A 23532-nucleotide genomic window follows, 5' to 3' on the forward strand; every position below is an offset into this window, starting at 1 on the left:
CTATGCACTTTGTGTGTTCAGAGGTATAAAATCATAGTGTTGCAAATCCTGTTTATAATTTTTATTCCAGATAAGGGTGTGCACAGACTATTCTAAAAATGTAAAATTATTTGTTAAATTAGTGAAGCAATGGTAGCAAAGATGCCAAGAAATTTGTCACAACCTTTTTACAGAGTAAATTTACAAATTTGCTGATACTGCCACCAGTGTTGGGCGAATAACTAAAAATGATCTATAAATGATGAGTCAGAATAAAATGAGGAATCTGGTTTGGTGGTGCCAGAACAACAATTTTGCTCTCAATGTCACCAAGACCAAGGAACTTGTGGTTGATTTTTAGGAAGGAGAGGCTGAGGGATCACTCACCGATTTGATTGATAGGACAGAGGTGAAAAGGGTGAGAATCTTCAAATTCCTGAGAGCCCTTATTTCAGAAGATCCCTCCTGGATGCAGCACATCAAAGTAACTGTGATGAAGCCACGTCAGTGCCTCCATTTTCTATAGAGTCTGAGGAGATTTGGCATATTCTCAAATACTCTCTCAAACTACTACAGGTGCACTGTAGAAAGTTTATTGTACAAAATATACTGACGGATTATATCACTGTTTTGGGAAGTCAAAGCCCTGGAATGCAGAAGTCTTCAGGAAGAAAAAAATATAACCGTTCCATCACACTGCTTTGACTTCCCATCCAGAGAATGCATCTATGTGAGCTACTGCCTCAATAAGGCAGCCAGCATCACCAAGGTCCATCTATCACCCTGGTCACAACTTCTCTTCACTGTTAATTTCAGGCAGAAAGACCAATCCATCGAGGTTCAAGAATAGCCTCTTCAAAAGCTGACAGGCTTTTGAACTTCCCCTTATTATTTGAATAGAAGTACTGTAAAACGTGTTCAGGTGCCTGCCTACATTTTTTTTTTTACACCTTGATGAAGGGCTCAAGCCCAAAATGTTGGTTATGTATCTTTATCTTTTCTATATAAAGTACACTGTTTTTGACCTGCTGAGTTTTTCCAGCAATATGTTTTTACTCGTTACACAAATCACTGACTGCTCCAAAACAACAAAAGGTCTGTCTGCTGATCACTGTCACTTCTTTGCACTGGGCTAACTAATTTTTATTTTTTATTTCTTTTTTTGTATTGTCCATTTACTGTAATTGTGGATTTTTTAGTTATTTTTGTCATTTTTTAAAACAAACTACATTGTACAATAAACATGATCAAAAGTGGGAGTACTGTATTTAGTGCAATAAAATATATGTCAGGCTAAGTACAACCTGTGGTGGGAGAGAGAAATAGCTTAAAAAATTTATGACACAAATGTTCAACAAAAAATTAATGTAAATTTATTTCAATGCAATTTTGAATAATTTGTTATATTTAGTATAATGAGGATTAGATTACTCATTATTCTTAACTGAAGATGAGCTAGGTTTGTAGTTCATGGTAGAAGAATGATGCCTGCAGTTCAGAATTGAGGCAAAAGAAGAGGTGGTTAGTGTCTGTGGTTCATTGTCCATTCAGAAATCTGATGGCAGAGGAGAAAAAACTGTTTTTATTCCACTGGGTGTTTGTCCTCAGGCTCCTGTACCTTCCTGATGGTAGCAGAATGAAGAGGGCATGGCCTGGGTGGTGGGGGTCCTTGAATATACAGAGGCCGATTTCTTAAGAGACTGCCTCTTGTAGATGTCTTCGATGGAGTGAAGACTGATGCCCGTGGTGGCACTGGCCAAGTTCACAATTTTCTGTAGCCTTTTCCTGACCTGTGAATTGGCCCCCCCCATACCCGACACTGATGCAACCAGTTGGAATGCTCTCCACAGTACACCTGGTGTAGTCCATTATTGAACAGGATCTCATTCACTGAATAATAGCAAGTAGCATACCTCATCACGGAGAAGGTACAGTCTTTTGTCTCATTATCATCAGGCTAATAATTCAACACTATTTCTTTTTAAAGATTTTGTTTCTTCAAATCACCTTCTGAAGATAATCTGAAGCAGGAGTTAAGATAGTGTGGTCCTTCTGTGCAGTCAGATTGAAGAATCCTGACACATTGTCCAAACCAACAAATATCAAGCTGGAATTTAGAAAGTTAATTATTTACTTAGAAAAACAAATAGCATGAAGGGAAAGAGAGATGGGCAGCGAGATGCCAGTCCATTGAAATTATTACTACAATGGACAATTTCTAATGTACATTCAATGAAAGTATCAAACAGAAACTTTTACATAATTGAAAAAGTGAATTCAAGGCACTTTCAGCTAGCCAAAATACCCCAATATAAAGCCGCATATTCTACCCCTATGCAGCTGTCAGGAGTCCACCTAAAAGTGGAGAACCCGGCCAGGAGGAGCACTTACCTAACCCTCCTCCTGTAGGTATAATCTCCGGCTCTTAGAATCCCCATTGCACCTGAAAGCAGCAGTGGGACGATGGCCACAGACCACAGGAGCCAGCGTTCGCTTGGACATGGCTCTCCTTCAGCTGACATGTTCAGGTGACAGAAAGAGGTCTTCTCTGCGGCCACCTGAACGTCCCAGCTGCACTCCCCCAGCCACGTCTGCTGGCGCATTATCTGCATCCGAGTACCTGAAAGTGTCTACAGATAATTAAGCGAAATAGGCCATTTGGTTATGTTGAAACTGGTCATAATGTATCAAGCTCATAAGGAAATTCATCATAGCTATTTCATTTTTAGAAGGTGATGGATTTGAAATGCATAGAAGACCCCAAAACCCAGCAGCAATAGAAATTTGCCAAGACAAATGGTTACTTAAACAAAAATTGCTTTTAATTATCTTTAAACATGAAAACAGGAATAAACTTTAATTTATTACAATTAACTTAACCCTCTTCTAATTCTAAGCGCACATGTATGTAATGTGTGTTTAAGTTAAGAAAAGTTCTTTAATTTACAGTCCAATCTCACTTCTCATTCCTACAAGTTCACTGGTTGCAGGCAATTCTTGTACTGTGCTCAGAATTTAACATTTATGAACTTCACCATGCTTTGGTGCTTGAAAGGTAAATGGTTACTGCTCAGGAAGGTTCTTGTTGATTTTCAGAGAGAGATTTGTTGCTCACAACTGATTCCTTCTGATAGCCACTTCCGTGTCTTGCCGAAGAAACGTGCCCCATCATGGTTTTCCAGATGACCTCTTTATATCGGGTCACGACAGAGTTCCTTTTTGATTCCCTTATTTCAAGTGAAACATTATGCAGCCAGCCATCACCTCTTGTATGGACCACAAGGGCTTTGACCAGACTGAACTAAGAACTAACAACCCATCTTCAAAATGGGGGGTTTTCTACAGGCTTCTCTCTCCCTCGCTCACTCTCGGAGAAAACCACATGACCCTCTTAGAACAGCCAACAGCACTCAGACAGACTGTGGTCCCGGACCTAATCTTCTAAGTTCCTTCATCTGTGGCTTTCCAAAGCAATAATCTATTACTCCACAACGTCTCCAATTAACACCTACTTGTGAAGTCCTTATTGGCATATTAAGAATATGAATTTTCTGTTGCATCTTTTTGTAAATACTGAGTAGATGTTTCAGGATCTGGTAATGTGAACTAACATTTCATGAATATGAGAGAGGATAATGGTAGAACACATTTGCACCTCTAATAGAGAGCATTAGTTTGAACATTGATGCAATTCTATCATTGTTTGCTCTAACAAATTTGTGTAATCATCTTTCTTTTCCTCCTGGACATGATTTCTTCAACTCTACTCCAACCCACTGTGTGAAGATGTACATTTCATCTTGCTTAAGATAATTGGAACATGTAGAATTGACCAGAATTCCCCCTCAAATTATCCAAGTAACTCTGTTCCAAATGAGTAACGTTCACTTGAAGGTTAATCCTGTGTAATAATTGCTTCACTTTCAGATAATTATAACAAACCAGGGCACACTTGAGTGACTTGGCTTGGACTGCTGGTCATAACTTTTGTATATTGAAACAGTCATTTAAACCATTTTTATTTTAAAATAAAAAGAACTGGTATTATTACATCAATTGGAAAAAAAAATTACACCTGTTTACACCCATATCAAAAATTACATACTATAGGGTTCTTTGCGAAGGGTATTGGTCTTAGTTATCTTGATATTGATGTCCAACATGGAAATAAATTTAATTCTGCTAAGCCACTACTTTAAACATATTTGTGTGTTGTTGATTCTGTGCATTAATGTTGTTAATCAGAATGATCTGTTGGCTCTTCCTGCTTTATTCTAACTTTTGTTTAGTTATTGCTAAAGGTAACTGGGGTTCATTTTGCATGACAAGTGTAATTACTGTTTAGAGGTTAGTAAGTTTTAAAAAAAAAAAGATTTTGGTAATATATACCTTCACAACAAAACAATAAAATTATGATTAATTGAGTGCTTTTATTAAAAAAGTTAATGATTTATTCAGTCTTGATTTTTTTTGTGGATAGATTGCTTGCATTATGGCGATTTGGTACATTACTTACAAAAGAATTGATCTTAAAATATTCAATATGCGTGAAGAAGCATGAAGCCTACTTGGTTGCTGAGGAAGCTCAACCTTATTGTCTGTGCTATATTTGTGCATGTGGCCTTAGTCCAGCTGTTTCCTTAGTTTTCTAGATGCGTTCATGCATTGTCTTTACAACATTAAACCATGAATGTATTTCCTAAATGTATGTGAGTCAACTAAACAACCGGATCTGGACATGATGTGCTGGAGTGCTCACTGCATGGTTGCAGACAGCTTGCTGAGTGCTGACTTGCTGTTTGGCGTTCCTTTGGCTTAATGCCCACTTTCAGTGTGTGTATGTCCCTCTCTCTGTTCCTGTGTCTCTCACTCATACAGTCACTTGAAGTTATTCCCTCAAATTTTCATGTTCCTTATAATCGTACCAAAGGCACAATTCAACACTAGCTTTGAATTTTTACAATTTTCTGACCAGAACATGTAATGAGAAAATATATTTATCTCCTGTTTTACCGAAACCAGACCACCTAATAAGTGCTTTATAATTTAGTTTGTCATGGGCTTCACACCAGCAATAAATGTAACAAGTACATTAAGTTGGACTTCACTCCCTGCAGCATAGAAGAATGATGGGAGATTTGATCGAGGTATTTAAAATTGAGGGATCTAGACAGAGTAAATGTAGGTCGGCTATTTTCACTGAGGGGAGGTGAGATACAAACCAGAGGACCTGGGTTAATGGTGAAAGGGGAAAAATTTAGGGGCATATTTTTCACACAGAGTGGTAGGAGTATGGGATGAGCTGCCTGCTGAAGTGGTAAATGAGGGCCTAATTTTAATATTTAAGAAGAATTTGGACAAGTACATGGATAGGAGGAGTATGGAGGGCTATGGACTGGATGCAGGTCAGTGGACTTGCGCAGAATAATAGTTTGGCACTAACTAGAAGGGCTGAAAGACCTATTTCTGTGCTGTAATAGGTGAACTTTGCACCTTTACCACTAATATCCCCTTGTTCAAACAAACCTGGAAACGACTGGCTTGTGAGCCTTTCATCAGTGGTAGAGAAGTTTTTGAGAAGATTCTGAGGGACAGGAATTGTGTTCACTTGGAAAGGCAGAAGATATCATGTTTATGAGGAACTAAGGAAATTGAAGACTGGTTGTAAGTGTTGACAAGGTTCTGCATGGTAACCTGGAATTTAATCCAGATAAGGTAATACACTTGGAAAATTAAATTGAGTAGATCTCGCAGAGGAAATTATAGGGACCTTGTGCTGCATATCCTTGAATTCCAGGAAATTGGTGACTCTATTGAATAGGGTGGAGATGAAGGTATTTGGTATGTTTGCCTTTCTTGGCTGAGATATTGAGAATAGAAGTTGGCATGTCATGTTGCCCCTATACAAAACATCATTTAGATCATATTTTTGAATGCAGTTCTGGTTGCCATGCAGCAAAAAGGATGTGGTAGCAGTAGAAAGTGTAGATGAGAGGCATCAGGAAGTTGTCTGGTACGGATAGATTGGATTTATTCTTACTGGAATGTAGGAAGCTGAGGGATGAACTTTTAGAAATTTACAAGATTATGTGGCATAAATACTCTTCTCCCCCTCCCCTCCCCCAACCCCCATGTCGGGGATTCTAGAATTAAAGGGGACGGGCTCATGGCGAGGGCAGAAATTTACAAAGATGGCGGAGGGATATTTTTCATCACGAGGCGATCGTTTTTGGAACAAGCTGTTGGTGGAGCTGGTCGTTAAAATTAGAGCATTTAAAATACATTTTGATAGGCACTTGGATCGGAAAGGTTAATGCAGGTGAAAGAGATTAACCGCAAAGCATGGACAAAGTTCAATGCTGTACAATTCTGATTCCAATTTCAGCTGTTTTTGTTTCAGGGGTGCAGGATTTCTGGGAAAAGAGGGAATGTGAATAATAAATTTCTCCTGTGTGATTCACATCATCCGACAGTGACTAAAGTTATTATATAAGCTGAGGAATCAGTGAATTTGTTCTTTTGGAAGAATTGATGCAGCATCTTGTGCTTCCGTTATTTGTCAGTACACGATTGTCTGATCAACTGGATTTGGTGCCCAGTACAGTAGTGAATCTTTTCTAACATATCCATTTCCTTCTCTCATTTTCTTCCCATTCTCAATCGTGTTCCATTATGGAAAGGTATACTGGTCAGATGTGTAATTCAGAGGCCTGGACTACTGAAGTGGAGATGCATGTTCAAATCCTATGAAGGCATGTTGAGAAGTTAAATTTAGTTTTTTTGATGTGAGATATATTCCAGTCATAATGAGTAAGAAACCAGCATTGTGTCATGAAGATCCTTATGACTTGTGTTCTGGACAAATTAATCTTTTGGAAATATTATTGCTCCATCACACTATGATTTAGATTTTAAATGTTCTCTGGTGGACTGGCAAGCCAGTCTCTTATGGGGCAAATGAGGATTAATTTTAATAAAATTGTGTCTTGCCTGTGTGCCAGCATCTCGAGCTTTTTTTCCCAAAAAGAACCTTGTTTTGTATCATGGTTTACAAGTCTATTTAGTAATGACTTAAAATCTCCATGATTTTGGTAGTATTTTTTTATATATATATATATATATATATATATTACAAAGAACCGCATGGTGTTTTTGACACATTACAGTAAATGCCACATTCTACTAATTGGAAACCAATTTATTTACACTATTCTGTTTTTCCACACACAAATAAACAGAACTGTTATCCATATTTATTATGCCAGTAATGCTTTCATTTTTATGTCAGAATTTTAAGGATATTAAACTATTAAAATACATGTATATGTTTTGTATATTAAACAGCGTCTCAGAAGACTGTCAACTAAGTATAGAACTGAAAAGATCTATCCAACAAACACTGGAGAAAAGGAAGAAAACGTTAAAAAGAACAGATACAAAGATATTTTGCCATGTAAGTATTCAGTTTTGCATTTGAAGTTCAACAGACAAGTACGCATTATACAGTTTGACTATGCACACATCTTTTAGGCAGTATTGATAGAGGTTTGATGTATTCTGCAATTAATGGCTGTCACTTGTAGGGTGATCACTTCAGGAGGATATTGATATTCTTGGCACCAGTTACACTTTTCCCTATGACAGCAGCTTTTTAAAAATAAAAAGTTCAGGGAAAGATTTCCTCAAGATGCTTGTCTCTATTGCCCCGTTTGCTATTTTGGAAATTGTTCATTCAGTTAAGTAACGTTTTCCTCTGTCCTGCAGGAAACTTTCTCATCTTGATTATCCTCATAACTCTTCATCCTGCTAACTTGTGATGTGTAATTTATCACACTCAGTGTCTCAAAGTATCACATTTGGTTGTCATTTTAATCACCATTTTCATAGCCCCATTAATTTTCTCCTTGAAGCTTGTCTTCAGATATTTTGTTTAAAACATGGCAAAATTATATAAATGCTACAAATACACAGCAAGATGGCCATGTTGAGGACCTCTCTCCAAATTTGGAAAAAGTTAAATGTTTGAACCAAGAAAATAGTGGGCAAGAGAGAAAGGAAAGTAAAATAAAAATAAGAGGTTGGTAATGGAACAATTAAAACAAAGGATGGATGTAGGGAAGGTATAAATATCAATGGAGAAATCAAGAATGAGTAATATTTGTTTCTTGTCCCATTCTTGTCCTGTGTTGTGGCTGAGGGCAGATGAATGGGAAATGGAAGAGATGTGGGTGAGGGTTGAGGTGATGGTGGAGGAGGGGAAGCCATGTTTCTGGAAGAATGCAGATATTTCAGAAGATCTAGACTGGAAGACCTCCTCTTGGGAACAGATGCAGCGGAGACGGAGAAATTGAGAGAAGGGAGTAGAATCCCTGCAGAAGACTTGGTGTAAGGATGTGTAGTTGTGGGAGTTGGTGGGTTTGTCATTTATGTCAGTGGAAAGCTTGTCTCCCAAGATGGAGACCGATCCAGAAAGGCGAGAATGTTGTTGGAGATGGACCAGGTGAGTTTGTGGATAAACACAAACGTGTTTGTGACACAGAACTGAAATGAGAATATAATATGAAATAAGGGAAATGGACTTGGTGATGGGGGGGAAAATATGCACATACGATGGTTTCATCCTGGATGTGAGCAAGCAGTTGTTGGAGAGCAGAGGATGAGATAAATAATGCGGCTACTGAGAGTTGGGGAAGAATGGAAAAGAGAGCGTGAGCTTGTTTTTGCACCTGTCTCCAAATGGTCATTATGTCAGTACTAGCTCAGAATGTGATCAATGTAGTCTCCAATCTCTCCAATGATCCTATTGGAATAAATCCTTGATCTGACAACTCATGTTGTGGCTGATCTGCAGTGGATCATCCCACGTAATAACTCGCGCTCAAAGTGAAGAAACATCAAGATCCTCTTGGACAACCCAATAGTGAAAGATATGAGGATTATTATCACAGAGAGCAGTGATATGTCAGGATAGTGTGTGATGGACTGGAGAAAGACAAATCAGAAAATGAGATAACAAGTGCACATTCTCTTGGAATTGAACACTTTGAAGTGGGACCATTTTGTTCTAGTCATCAGTACAACCCCAGCCCACGTCGCATTTATCAAAACCCTGTGAGCAGCAGATCAGGTCAAAAAGATCTTCACGATTGAGAGGCATAGATAAGGTGGACAACAAGCACCTTCTTACCGGGCTGAGAGTAGCAAATACCAGAGGACATCTGTACAAGTTGAGAAGAGGAAAGTTTAGGGGAGTTATCGGGGGTAGGTTTTTACACAGCATAGTGGGTACTTGGAATGCATTGCCAGGGGTAGAGGTGGAGGCTGATACAATAGGGACTTTTAAAAGATTCTTAAAAAGGCAGATGGAAGGTTATGGGTAGGTCGGGAAAGTTTATTTGTTAAGTAAACTTCTGTTGGTTGGCACAACATCTTGGGCTGAAGGGCTTGTACTGTGCTGTAATACTCTACGTTCTAGAGGATATGCTTTGAAACATTCAAGATCCTGCTAGACTTGAATAGATGTATGTGGCTAGTAAATTAGAACTAGGGGGGTCATCCTTTTTTTTTAAAAATAAGAGAGATTGCCCACTTAAAAGCCAGATGAATTAAACTTTTTTCTCTAAATCTGTAATTCTCTTCTTCAAATGGTAGTGCAAGTAGAATCTTTAAATTTTATAAGGCAGATGAAGATAGATACCAAGAGGGTGAAGTAACAGAGAACGCAGATTTGAGTTTTCACTCCGATCAGCCATGAGAACAGATTTGAGAGGCAGAGTTGTCTTGTATATTTGCTTGTCAGTGAATGCAAAGGCTAAATGAATAAGTCACTAGGATAGTTTCATTGGCTCATGGTTTTGGGGGCGGGGGAGAATATTGAGTAAAAAGTGAGGGCAAGCACACCATAAACTGTGTTTACCTACCTATTTTCAGTTATTTATGGACTTGCACCAAAATGTGCCATGGACAATGCAATCATTCACAATTTAAATAAGGTTTCTGAGCTCACAGTGCATGTTTTAGAAGTTCTCAATGTTCTGAAGCCTTCCTCCACTTTCACAGGTTGTGGAAAAGAATTTTTGAAGAGTTGGCAGGAATATGACATTTTTTTTTTGCAAGGAGACTTTGAGAACATCCTCAAACCTTTGTCTTTCAGCCTGATTAAACTGTACTTGTGAAGTGCGTTGAGCAATGTCTGGTTGGGGTGATGTGACCTGCCTAACAGTCAGTCCAGTCTAACTTGAATTTCAGTGCTTGAAATGTTTGCCAGGAGGCAACATTGTTGGGTTGCTTATCCTTCGATAGCTGTGCCTTACTCGTGTCTGTTATACTCTAATTTTGTGCGTGGCCAGAAACGATGGTCATAAAACACTCCTGCACAATTTATATCTAAAGCGGTGATGAATTTCATCATTTGATGCCTGCCTTTGCTGAGAGATGGTTTTCAAAGTTGGAGAATTGGTTCACTTTCTCCAGGGCCTTGCTCTGATACGTTATTGTACAGGGAGGGTCTTGATGCAATGGCTGATCTCCTTTATTCTCATTGAACAAATTGTCAATATTTTCTAGATGAAAGTACCAAAGGCCCTTTCTCCAATTTACTTGATAATGCTGAATTGTCCCATTGTAGTACTTGATTCATTATGCAGTTTAGAGGCTGGTCATTTACTCACCAAGGTACGATCCATCTCTGCTAAGGTTGTGGAAGCTTATTGATTTTTGTCATGTAGTGCAGTAATTCCACTGTGTTCCACTCAAACTAAAAAACAAAATTATAGTGTATATAGAACACAGATTATCAGCAATTTATTGCAGTTGATGAATATTGAAAGCAATTACAAGACTACAAGTATTTTTGCAAGCATTAGAATTTTCTCATGTTATTTCGAACTTGTATATCTGTTTATTGTTGAAAATATCACATGACTGCTTGTTGCCGTGGTATTTTGGTGAGGTCTCTGCTGTCCTATTTAGTTACAATTAGGATCATTTCTGACATCCTATAGTTGTCATTCCAGTGCCTTGCTGCTCAGTAGGATGCACCATATGTTTGTATTAAATTGACTTTGACCCGTACGTGATTACATTTGCTTTAAGCTTTGTGAAATATACCTTTTATTTTCTTTCCACTGCAGTTGACCATAGCAGAGTGAAACTTGCACTGAAACTAACGGAGCAGGATTCCGATTATATTAATGCAAATTTTATTAAGGTATATGTTTTACATATTTCAGAGCATTTTCTTTGATAGTTTAAAAGTTTAACAGATGTGCATAAAAGGAAAATTTGACATTTTTTTTATCATGCAGGTATGTGTGCTGAATAAGTTTATTCATTTCCTGTGTGCTTCCTAATAAAACCCAATAGTCATTCTGACAAAGCTTGGATTCATTATGTTACAAATTAACAGTGAAATCTTGACATTTATTTAACTTCTGTAGTTATGGAGGCAAGAAATAGAAGCACTAAAGATGAATTTTAATATTGTAATTTAAAAAAATGCTATTAACAGATATTCTTGAGGGCCAAAGTCTTGTACTGGTTACAGCACTGAAATGGGCCCTTTAGCTGATCAAATTGTCCACGCAAGCTAGTCCCATTTGACCGTATTCAGCTTGTATCCCTCTAAATCTTTTTTATTCCTGTACCCATCAAAATGCCCTTTAAATGTAACAGTTGCCCCGCCTCTTCCTCTTCTCATAGCTTGCTTGACGTCACCCTGTGTGTGGTAAAAAGACCCCTTGGGTCTCTTAGGTTTCCCCCCCCTCACCTTAAATCAATGCCTTCTAGTTTCAGATTTCCCCATTCTGAGAAGAAGACTGGGACCATTTCCCTTGTATCATTTGGAATGGAAAAATATCTGAACCTTCCCCCTCTTCCCCCTCAGCACCAGAGGAGAAAGTCCTGTTAACATTCTTGTGTATCTGCACCCTTTTCAATTTAATATTTTACCAGGCTCGGTAACTAGAACTGCACACAATACCTTTAAATGTTCTCATCGAAGTCATGTACAGTTGTAACATGACATCCCTGCTTCTGTACATATTGCCCTAACTGATAAACTTAACCATGCCAATCACTGCTTTCACTACCATGTGCACCTGTGTTGCCATTTTCATGGAATTATGTGCCTATACCCTTGTCTTTCAGCTCCTTCTCTTCAATAACACTCTCCAGAATCCTACTGTTTTAGTCCTGCCCTGGTTTAACCTCCCAGGTCCTTGTCTGGGTTAAATTCAGTCTTCCATTCCTTGGTCTAAGTTCTCGGATCATCTAATGTATTGGATAACCATTTTCGCCATCTAATATAACACCATTTTGCCTTAAGGGAACAGTTTTCTCCCCAGGCAAGAGCAGCATCCTATCCAGAAGATCTCTTTTGCCTTTAATCAGGCATTTAAAAAAAAATTAAGCACTGTGTCCCTCAATTTATCTTTGTCCTCCCTTCAGGGACTTTTTTTGGAAGGGATTCTGAATGGTGGTAAAAATCTGTTGGGAGAATAAAACGTTATTAGTTAATGGGTGCTTGAAGGTCATTGAAGGAGGTGAATTTTAGGGCATACTAGGTAGAGAAATTTTATCGGTATGAAACGGGGATTATCACAAATTTCGTATCATGGAAATAGTACTGGGCTACATAATTCTGCATATCTTCTTTTGGCTTGGCTTCGCGGACGAAGATTTATGGAGGGGGTAAAAAGTCCACGTCAGCTGCAGGCTCGTTTGTGGCTGACAAGTCCGATGCGGGACAGGCAGACACGATTGCAGCGGTTGCAAGGGAAAATTGGTTGGTTGGGGTTGGGTGTTGGGTTTTTCCTCCTTTGCCTTTTGTCAGTGAGGTGGGCTCTGCGGTCTTCTTCAAAGGAGGTTGCTGCCCGCCAAACTGTGAGGCGCCAAGATGCACGGTTTGAGGCGTTATCAGCCCACTGGCGGTGGTCAATGTGGCAGGCACCAAGAGATTTCTTTAGGCAGTCCTTGTACCTTTTCTTTGGTGCACCTTTGGTGCATATAAATCTAAAATAAAAGCTGGGTGGTTTCTCACAAATTCTATTTATGTTGTATGTTTTTGTCACAATAGATTACCAGACCTTTTGTAGAATTACACTTGGATTGGATGCAGTTGCTTGTTTTTTTTTTTTAACCAAATCCTATGAACTGCATAGTCTTTTTGATCCAGTAATATGCTTAAGCACATGAACAAATTCTGTCCTTTTCTTCACTTGTCTTTCAGATATAATTTAAATTTTTTAAGATGCAGATTTGAGAGGTTGGGTTTGATTTGAAAATAAGACCACTAAAAGGAGTAAACCAAGGTAAAGAAGGCCAACCTATTGGAGATGAAGTAGTATGATGCTGCTCTTGATTAGACAAAGGTTCAACTAAAAGGAAAACCTCAAAGATATTTTTGTCCCTTAGGATTCTAAATAATTATTAATTGTCCTCTGAGTAAAATCACTTGCACCATAGAGGACCACCAAATTAAAAATGACACTCTATCCTTTATCCTCTGAAGGAGGGAAACTACACCATTAACAGAAAGTTAGCTTTCAAGATTAAAGTTTGTCATGGTGTTTAATGTTATATTTTGGGTGAACTCTGTTTCAAATAATTCACAATGTATTTTTTTTAAAAATTGACTTGAAATCTATTGTTTTGGGTGTAAACTTGATGAATGCTTTATGAAATAATAGTGGTCCTGTTCATTGGTTTATAATTAGGTTTTTTTTTGCCAAATGGTTATTTTAATGGCTGAAACATTTTGGACCTTTTAAAGTGATTAATGTGCATTCGTATTATTATTCCAGGGAGTTTATGGGCCAAAATCCTATATTGCAACACAGGGTCCACTAGCAAATTCTGTCCTTGACTTTTGGAGGATGATCTGGGAATATAAAGTTGCAGTAAGTGGTCTCATTTTTTGATTAGCTGAACTTGTAACTTCACTCGTGTCTTTTGAATTTGCTTGAAAACGTTTATGCTTATTACTGTATTACAAACCTACTACCACAGTTAATTCGATAGCACCTCTTTCCACTTGGCTTCTTGTAAAAACTTCATTCCATTCTCTATCTCTGACTTGTTGATTCCAATGGGACTTTCTACTCCTTCCTTTTCCCTCCATTATTATTGACAGGACTTTAACCGGCATCTCTTCTATAATTGCCTTTCCACCCTCTCACCTTCCACTCCAGACTTTGTTCACTTATCTGTTTTTACCCTCATTGGACACAAGTTCTTTTTCTTAGATCATTCTCTGTAACATCCACTAACATCTTCCCCTTCCCACACAACACCCCACCATTTCAAAAGGGTGGTTTCTGCTCTTCTCAGAGGCCTGCTTTTCAATTTCTATCAACAATTTTCCTTTTCAGGTCATTTCACATGCAATTACAGGAGATGCAACAATTGCTCTTTCACCTCTTTCTTTCCCAACATCTAGGGACCTAAAAGAGTCCTTTTAAATGGAATGGCAGTTTTCTTTCATTTCTCCAATTTTGATGCTCATGGGCTATTTTATGTAATAACTTGTCAGTGATAGATAATAGAAAGTTATCAGATATTTTACTATTTTTAATTTCCAGATAATTATCATGGCTTGCCGTGAGTTTGAAATGGGGAGGGTAAGTTCCCTGTGTCCAATTTTGATTTCAGACAGTAAATCAATTTGTAAATTAAAAATGTATATTCATGAATTTAACTTTTTTTTTTGCAGAAAAAATGTGAGCGTTACTGGCCACTATATGGGGATGGTGTTCTTCATCTTGGTGAATTTCAGATTACTTGTGTGAGTATTTTGCAGCATTGTTTGGTTGAGAAGGGAGAAAATAATATGATATTTGTTACTTGGATGATCAAAGTTTTTTTTTCCAGTCAGCTTCTGTTTTTTTAAATCAAGATTAGTTGTTTTTGAGCGAGAAACAAATTGGTTTTAATGATCTGATGTTTCGTGATGTATAGCTTTTCCATTCTTTTGTTGTAGATTGCTTCTGATTTTGCTGTCTGCCATTTTGTTTTGTTCATTCACTCTAACTGCATTTTCTTCAGAACTTGCTTTCCTTAAATAGTTAATCAAAACTAAAAATAAAAAAAACGGAGACTTCACATTACCTAATTCGTGTTACATATTGAAAACTAACAGGTGTCATCTGCTCGATTGTTCGCTGTAGGAGTTGGCGCAAACCTATTACTGCGCCAGTAACCCTGCTTCGAACCTGATGCTGTCTGTAATGAGTTCAGGCTCTTCCTGTAACTTGCATGGGTTTTCTCTGGGTGCTCATGTTTCCTCAAATCTTCCAAAACCTATGGGGTTGGTAGATTAATTGGTTGTAATTGAGTGACACGGGGGTTCATGGGCCTGAGAGCCTCCTACTGTGCCTGTATAATTAAAACTTAAGAATTTGTTTTGTATTGGAGGTGATTATATGGGTAGAATAGAATATAATCAGTAGATGTGGCTCCTTGTTAGGTTGAGTGGACTCGGTTATGTTGTGCATAGCTGAAGCTCATTGGACTTGTTATCTTAAATTTGAAAACCATTAATTAACAGGAAGTAGGTCTATTATTTGTTAGTCTGCTGAATTTTTGATTGGCTAGAGATAATTTGGCCTCCGTGAACCTCTTCATCAGAAAATACTTTACATTTTCTTTGTTTTGTCTGTTTATCCGTTTTTTTTTAAAAAAAAAAAGTGGACAGCTATACTACCAAGAAAGGACCCGATGACCCCAACTGGCCCGTGACTGAATTTTACAGCTCTAATTAGGAAGTTTTGTACTTGAGGAAGAGTGATGACCATCTTCCATGAGTGATTCCGATCTCAAACCTCATCGTTGCTTACTAGTTCACTGTGAATCAGCAGAGCGAGTCACAGAACTGTGGACAAAAATGAAGAATGTTTGGTGTTATCTTAATTCACAAAGGCATGACCTAATCACAGGAATGAACAGTAACCATAACCTTATCAGAGTTGCCTAATTTTCAAAATGAGGTAATACTGTACATTAAGCAACAATTTATGCGATGTGTATTGCTCCACATTTATCGTCGCAGGACCTAAAATCACAGCATTGAAACAACATGAAGTTCACCTGCTCTGTAATAGTGTTTATGCCTCAAATGCACTTTTATCTCATTCTTAATCCCATTTTTCCTTCTGATCTGACTGTTAAATTTGTGCATATTAGGTCAGCATGGTGGCACAGTGGGTCATACTGATGCTATATCGCTCCTAGGACATGGGGGTCGTTTGGATATTTTATTTTGAGAAATTACAATTAATGTCCAGTCAAAACTAAGAACAATCAATAAGAAAAACAACAGTAACAATAATATTAACAAAATTATACAAATACTGATCAACAATGTCAATATTAAAGAGCGAGAAGAGTCAACACGTGATTCAATTATAAAGGAAAATTGCAATAATACTACAAAAATGCAAATTTATGTTGAGCTTAAGGGAGAAAAAGATAATTGAGAAGAAGAACAAAATAAGAGGAACCCTCCCACCCGCCCCAGGAAGCAAGAAGAAAAAAGTTAGAAAAGATTGGCTTCACCTCGGATAAACCCCACTTCCCCCCTCAAAGGACAAATAACCTGACTTATCTCCGGTCCTTCGTGCTGGGGTCACCTTCCCAGCTATCAAGGGATGAATGGTTGATTTTGAAGTAAGATGAGGAAAGGTATCTAACCTACTTTATCTATAAAATCTGCATTCCCTTTTAATTAAAAAAAAGTGAAAGTCTGAGGGTGAATGTTGAAAGAGATTGCGGGACAATATTCTGTTGGTAAACAGAATTAGCCTCTGAACGTGACAACACATCTGTCGTTTAGGCAGTTGCCCCCTGGATTCAAAGGTGGGAAGCTAAATGTTTTATAAAGTCTGTCATTTTCAGACTTCAGCTACTTCAAAGCTGAAAACTCTGTTAAATATTTGATTTTTCAATGGTGACATCTATGTCGGTCAAGATTGTGTTGTAGTTTGTTGAATGCACATTTAGACTTTAACATTATGTTAAATAATTTTAAATATTTTCATGAAGAAAAACTCAACTGAGCCCCTTTCCCCCCCCCCAAAATACCTCAATGTAGTCTGTGAATATGGCAATCTTAAACATTGATAGTACATCAGTCTGGATTTGTTTGCCAGGAAAGTTGGGTTTTATGTTCTTCAGCGTTGTAATCTTAATCGACAAATGTATGGTATTTGGAAATTTTGTAAATTGGAGGAACAGCTGGTGTCTCTCAACATCATTCTAGTTGTAAACACATACTTCAAGAATGGCAAATGAGGGTTGTACGAAAAGTCAATATTAATGTAGAATAGATGGCAACGATATTCTTTCCAAGGACACTATTTCCTTTGTGTTATAATAGTGAATATTTGCAGTTGCACAGCCAGATCCTATGTCAATAATTACGGTTCTTTTTCACCTTGCAGGAGGAGGAACAGGCAAGAAATGACTATTTCATAAGGACTCTATTAGTGGAATTCCAGAATGTGAGTATGGGCCCAGGATAAGCAGTAAATCTATTTTTATTGTGTAACTTGTCTGACTGAAATTTTATTTTTCTACTTTTGAAGGGGAATATGTTCAGAAACTTCAAAGAAGTTGAATCTTTGGCCATGACAATTCGAAGTTCATACATTTTTTTTGAACTTGTGGTTTTAATTCAATTTTACTTTTTCACTCTGAACACTGGCAAGGCCTGCATTTATTGCCTACCCTCAATTGCCAGTACCAAGCCAAAGGAAAAAAAAAAGAAAGAAAAAGAAGAAGAATCACAATGCCACCACACTCATTGCCTTGTGCATCTATTTGTTGCCACATTATGTGCTCAAGAGGAAGTTTTGGTCCTGGATACTGGAAGAGCATTGCAGATTTATCAACCATAATATGTCTTTCAGCAAAGCAGCCATGTGGAATTGGGTGTATTTGTAATGGCATTGATTTACCACAGATTATAAACCAATAAAGACTACACACATTCATTTCATTCAGCCCACCATGAAGTTGACTTTCTTTTATCATTCTCTAGACACCACATTGCATTCTTCAACTCCCCAAACACCACCCAGCTAAACTCCTCTGACCTTCTCATTGGCTCACCACCACAAATCCTGACACCCTCTCCTCCTCACGCATACATTGACGTTTAACACACCCGCGCATGCGTGCTAATACTCACGCGCATTGCATCATTTGCATCATCAACGGCTGCTGGCGCCACTCCCACAAAATAAGTACACGACAACAACATGTTGACAACCAATCTGGCCATTTGGTGCTTGTAACCACTGCTTTGAATTTTGCAGGTCTTTGGTTCAAATCTTTCCTCACTCCATGTCTGATTACATATCCTAATTATTCATGATAAAGGCTGGGTTTTAATATGCTATACCAATCTTTCTATATTACTGTCCATTATTTTATTCTAGAAGGAAAAATGTCAATATAATGAGTGTAGAGCTCGTCGAAAGAATCAAAGACATTGATCCAAACCAAGGCTTTTATTAACAAAAGACAGGAGCTCTTCACAGGTGGCTGACCAGTCCGGAATGATCCGACCTGGCTAGGGACACAACCCTTTAAGGCCCAGACAATAGGCGTGGCTTAGCTCTCAGCCAATCGCTGTAAGCACAGTCTAGATACAGTAACTATATACACTATGTACATTGGTGATAGATCTGTACTATCACAACGAGTAAGCAAGAAAAAAACAAAACCTATCCTTTGGGTATATTTTGTGCAGATTATTATCCCTTCACTTACTTTTCATCCTCCCAAAAGGACAGGAACTGCGATTAAGTACTCGATGACACAGTTCAGTGTTGATCAGTCAGACTCTGGTTTTCTCAAATGTATTATTCCTTTGAATTGTTTGGTGGTAATTTTCCTGCCAAAAACAATGTTTAATGATATAATTATTAAGGAAGAGATGGCCTCCGATACTACACGTGTCTGTTTGCTCCACTCTATGGGCATTAGTTTGTGAAACTGCTGAATTGTTTATTCCCTTTAGTTCACTCAAACTATTTACCCCACAATTTCCTCTGTTCCTTATTTTAATTTATTCTGTCAATCCCATTTATTTCTCAGAAACTTTCTTAATGAGGAACTTTTCAATATTTTCTCTAGATCACATATGCTCTCTCTCATCTTTGCTCTGCCCTTAATGCAGTCTCCAATGAAATTCTGCATCCAGTAGAATTGGATCCTAGGTGTACAAATTGTCAGAAGTGTGCTTGTAAGAAGAATGTTATTGGTTTAGTAGAAGTTGACGTGTAATTGGTTTACACTTACTTTCTTGGCTAAACTTCAGTGTGTCTATGTATTAATAACAGTGAATTATAGAAAACTAAACTCTTGTATATCTTTCTTGCACAGGAATCTCGTAGAATACATCAATTTCATTATGTAAACTGGCCTGATCATGATGTTCCTTCTTCATTTGATTCAATCTTGGATATGATCAGTTTGATGCGGGAATATCAAGAGCATGAGGATGTCCCTATTTGCATCCACTGCAGGTATGGAGGGAAATCCTTTCTCCCTCTTTCTTGCATCACCCATCACTCCAACACAACTTTCTCTCTCTGCTTTCTGTAAAGACCACTCTCGCTGTGCACTCATCCTTCCCCAGCAGTTGCACCCCACCCTGCCACCTTCTCCTGTGGCCACAGGAGGTGCTGCACTTGCACCCACAGCTCCTTCCTCACCACAATCTGGGGCTCCAAACAAGCCTTTCAAGTGAAGTAATCCGCAGGATTGATTTACTACATCCGGTGCTCCCTTTGGGCCTTCTCGACATTAGAGAGACTGGGAGATCACTTCGCTGAGCAACTTCTCTCTGTCCGCACCAGTGACAGGGACCTCCCGTTTCAGTTCTGTGTCCCACTCCCATATTCACATGTCTGATCATGCCCTCATGTACTATCTCAAGACCACCTGTAAATTGGAGGAACAGCACTAGATTTTCCGTCTGGGCGCTCTCCATCCAGATGGCATTAGCATCGACTTTTCTGGTTTCTGCTAACCTGCTCTCCTTACCCTTCTCCCTTTCCTCGCTATTCACCTAGCCAACCTTCCACCCCTTGCTTGCTGTGGTTCCCTCCCTCCTTTCTCCACCTATTATCTCCTTTGTGACCATGCTCCTCCCCCTCCCTCCTCTCCACACCGCCCCCCTTTACCCCTTTATTTGGACACCTGCAACACTTTTCCATACCTTGATGAGGGCTCAAGCACAAAACGTTGGTTATGTATCTTTACCTTTGCTATATGAACTACTCTTTGCAGACGATGCCGCTTTAGTTGCCCATTCAGAGCCAGCTCTTCAGCGCTTGACGTCCTGTTTTGCGGAAACTGCTAAAATGTTTGGCCTGGAAGTCAGCCTGAAGAAAACTGAGGTCCTCCATCAGCCAGCTCCCCACCATGACTACCAGCCCCCCCACATCTCCATCGGGCACACAAAACTCAAAACGGTCAACCAGTTTACCTATCTCGGCTGCACCATTTCATCAGATGCAAGGATCGACAACGAGATAGACAACAGACTCGCCAAGGCAAATAGCGCCTTTGGAAGAGTACACAAAAGAGTCTGGAAAAACAACCAACTGAAAAACCTCACAAAGATTAGCGTGTACAGAGCCGTTGTCATACCCACACTCCTGTTCGGCTCCGAATCATGGGTCCTCTACCAGCATCATCTACGGCTCCTAGAACGCTTCCACCAGCGTTGTATCCGCTCCATCCTCAACATTCATTGGAGCGACTTCATCCCTAACATCGAAGTACTCGAGATGGCAGAGGCCGACAGCATCGAATCCACGCTGCTGAAGATCCAACTGCGCTGGGTAGGTCACGTCTCCAGAATGGAGGACCATCGCCTTCCCAAGATCGTGTTATATGGCGAGCTCTCCACTGGCCACCGAGCCAGAGGTGTGCCAAAGAAGAGGTACAAGGACTGCCTGAAGAAAGCTCTTGGTGCCTGCCACATTGACCACCGCCAGTGGGCTGATCTCGCCTCAAACCGTGCATCTTGGCGCCTCACAGTTCGGCGGGCAGCAACCTCCTTTGAAGAAGACCACAGAGCCCACCTCACTGTCAAAAGACAAAGGAGGAAAAACCCAACACCCAACCCACCAATTTTCCCTTGCAACTGCTACAGCCGTGTCTGCCTGTCCCGCATCAGACTTGTCAGCCACAAACGAGCCTGCAGCTGACGTGGACATTACCCCTCCATAAATCTTCGTCCGCGAAGCCAAGCCAAAGAAAAGAAAAGATGAGGGGCACTGTTTGACCTGCTGAGTTTCTCCAGCATTGTGTTTTTATAGGAAAAAGGTGTTTGCTATTACCCATTCTTTTCAACTTGCTGTCTTCAAATCTGAAAAAAAATGGCATTCAGAAACATGTAAAAACTATTAAAATGAAATTAACAGCTGAACATTAAGAAATAAATTGGCGACTTGGAAAAAAAAATGGCAAACTGGTGCTGGTTAAAATACCAACACTCTGGGCAGGTGTAATTTGTCCTTTTTAATTTGTTTCTTCATTTCAAATGCCTCTGCACTTCCTGTGATAGCTCACTTCCCACTATGGAAGGGAAAACCCCTCTCCTGTTCTCATTGAATCTTTTCCCTTTTGTCTTTAACTATGCCTGATAATTTTATTCTTCCCTACTTTAGGAGTGGGGAGGGAAAGAGAACCTTACCTAAAAGGTTAACCTCAGATTCCTTTGTTTCACAGGAAAGCAGTCTGATCCTATTTAGCCTCTACTTATAACTTGCGCTGCCCGGTCTGGTCAACATCCTTGTGAAATGTTTCTGCATCATCTCCAACTTAATTACATTCCTCCTATAGTATGGCAGCCAGAAGTACACACAATTTTCAGGGTGTGGTGTCACCAGTGTATTGGACATCTAGCTGGATAAATGTACTTAATTCCTCGTCTAATGAAGGGAGGTCTTCCACGCACCTTCACTAGGTTGTCTGCCTGTGTTGCCATTTTCAGGGAACAATATGCTTGTATCACTGAGTCTGCTTTAACAACCTTCCACAGGGCCTTGTTGCTCATTTGTTGTATCCTACCCTAATTTAACTTTCTAAAATGCATGTTTTCACACCTCTGAGTTAAATTCAACCTGCTTACCCACTTCCCCAAATGATTTAGATTCTGTTCTGACTTGTACATCCTTCTTCACTCTCCCACCCAACCATTTGAATGTGGTTGCTCTCTCGTATCAAAATTACAGCATTTTTGAGGTTAATTTAAAACTTTTCTCATTGTATAGGCTTACAATCTTGTGAGGCATGAATTTATATTGAGGTTGAACTCGGGGCTATGGAATATAGGGTGTGTAAGCGTAATATTATCATTAAATGTTAAAGACACTAATTTTAGAAGTGACATTGAAGCTTTACTTGAAATTAATTTAGCTTCCTGTAATTTGTTAATGGAGATGATGGCAGTGGTCAGTATGTTTTTTGGAAGATCACTGAAGTGAATCATTTCCTGAAATTCTGTACTCTCCCACAGTGCTGGATGTGGAAGAACTGGAGCTATATGTGCAATTGATTATACCTGGAATTTGTTAAAAGCTGGGGTGAGTCATCTCTTTTGCAACCTTCTCCTTAAAGGTAGGAAACTGCTTACACTCTCAAGTAGGATATTGGCATAAAAGCATTTTGATCAGATTTAATATGCAAATCAGAATATCTATAAAATTTAAATGAATTATTGCTACATTTATACCTTTTTTTTCTTGAAATCACAATCTTCTTGGGGCAAAAAGAAATATCTAATTTGGAAAAGTGAAGACCTATTTTATGAGATGGCAAGTTAGATGCCTCTACAATTGATGCTTGATGAAGCCAGTTCTTGGAGGCATACAAGTTTGCTTTAAACACTTGAGGAAGTGAATAGGTTCCTTCTAATTTGTGTAATTAATGTCATTGGGAAAAGACCAAGTCTGGTCACAGCTGTCTGGACAAGTGGCTTGGATCTACCGGTACTTTAAATATTTTTCAATAAAATAATATATTCACCTAATTTTTGATGGACCTTACAGTCATTATAAATTCAATTCTCAATTCTTGTTGCATTATTGATTTTTCAAATTTTCAATGATGTGTTTATGGAATGTTTTGGGACAATTTACTAAAACTTGTAACCAAAGTTTGCTATTAAAAAAAGCTATTGATTGAATTGCAATTTGGGGATTAGATATTTTGTTTTTATTATCTTTACTACATATTTATCTGTCCACAATTATATTCTGCATTTGAAATTTTAATTATGTTGATTTCTGTTCTCATTTGTGCAAAATGTGCATTCTGTTCTAGAAAATACCTGAAGAATTTAGTGTGTTTAATTTGATACAAGAAATGAGAACACAAAGGCATTCTGCGGTCCAAACAAAAGTATGTCAATGCAATGGTTATTTTTTCACCTTTTTATCCATTGTTTCCCCAAATAGCCTGAAATTTATCAATGAAATTTACTTTCTGCTAAATTCTTTGGCTAACTGAATATAATGTCCTATCGTAATTTTAAATAAA

At 38.7% G+C, this 23532-nt stretch overlaps 1 protein-coding gene across 3 annotated transcripts in view; it reads left to right on the plus strand.

The window, feature by feature from the left end:
• The window catches only part of LOC138748868 (tyrosine-protein phosphatase non-receptor type 12-like), a 75857-nt gene that overhangs the window by 24310 nt on the left and 28015 nt on the right, over window positions 1–23532 (plus strand). For all 3 annotated transcript variants that reach the window (XR_011348290.1, XM_069909719.1, XM_069909720.1), the window contains exons 2-10: window positions 7324–7432; window positions 11112–11188; window positions 13782–13877; window positions 14559–14597; window positions 14690–14761; window positions 17415–17474; window positions 19363–19505; window positions 22511–22577; window positions 23317–23394. Coding sequence is in view for 2 of the 3 variants with exons in the window: in XM_069909719.1 (XP_069765820.1) it covers window positions 7324–7432; window positions 11112–11188; window positions 13782–13877; window positions 14559–14597; window positions 14690–14761; window positions 17415–17474; window positions 19363–19505; window positions 22511–22577; window positions 23317–23394 (741 nt within the window). In the remaining variant the exon portion in view is untranslated. The remainder of the gene's footprint in view (window positions 1–7323; window positions 7433–11111; window positions 11189–13781; window positions 13878–14558; window positions 14598–14689; window positions 14762–17414; window positions 17475–19362; window positions 19506–22510; window positions 22578–23316; window positions 23395–23532) is intronic.

The sequence above is a fragment of the Narcine bancroftii genome, chromosome 13 (assembly GCF_036971445.1).
Source record: "Narcine bancroftii isolate sNarBan1 chromosome 13, sNarBan1.hap1, whole genome shotgun sequence".
In the NCBI taxonomy this organism is placed as follows: domain Eukaryota; kingdom Metazoa; phylum Chordata; class Chondrichthyes; order Torpediniformes; family Narcinidae; genus Narcine; species Narcine bancroftii.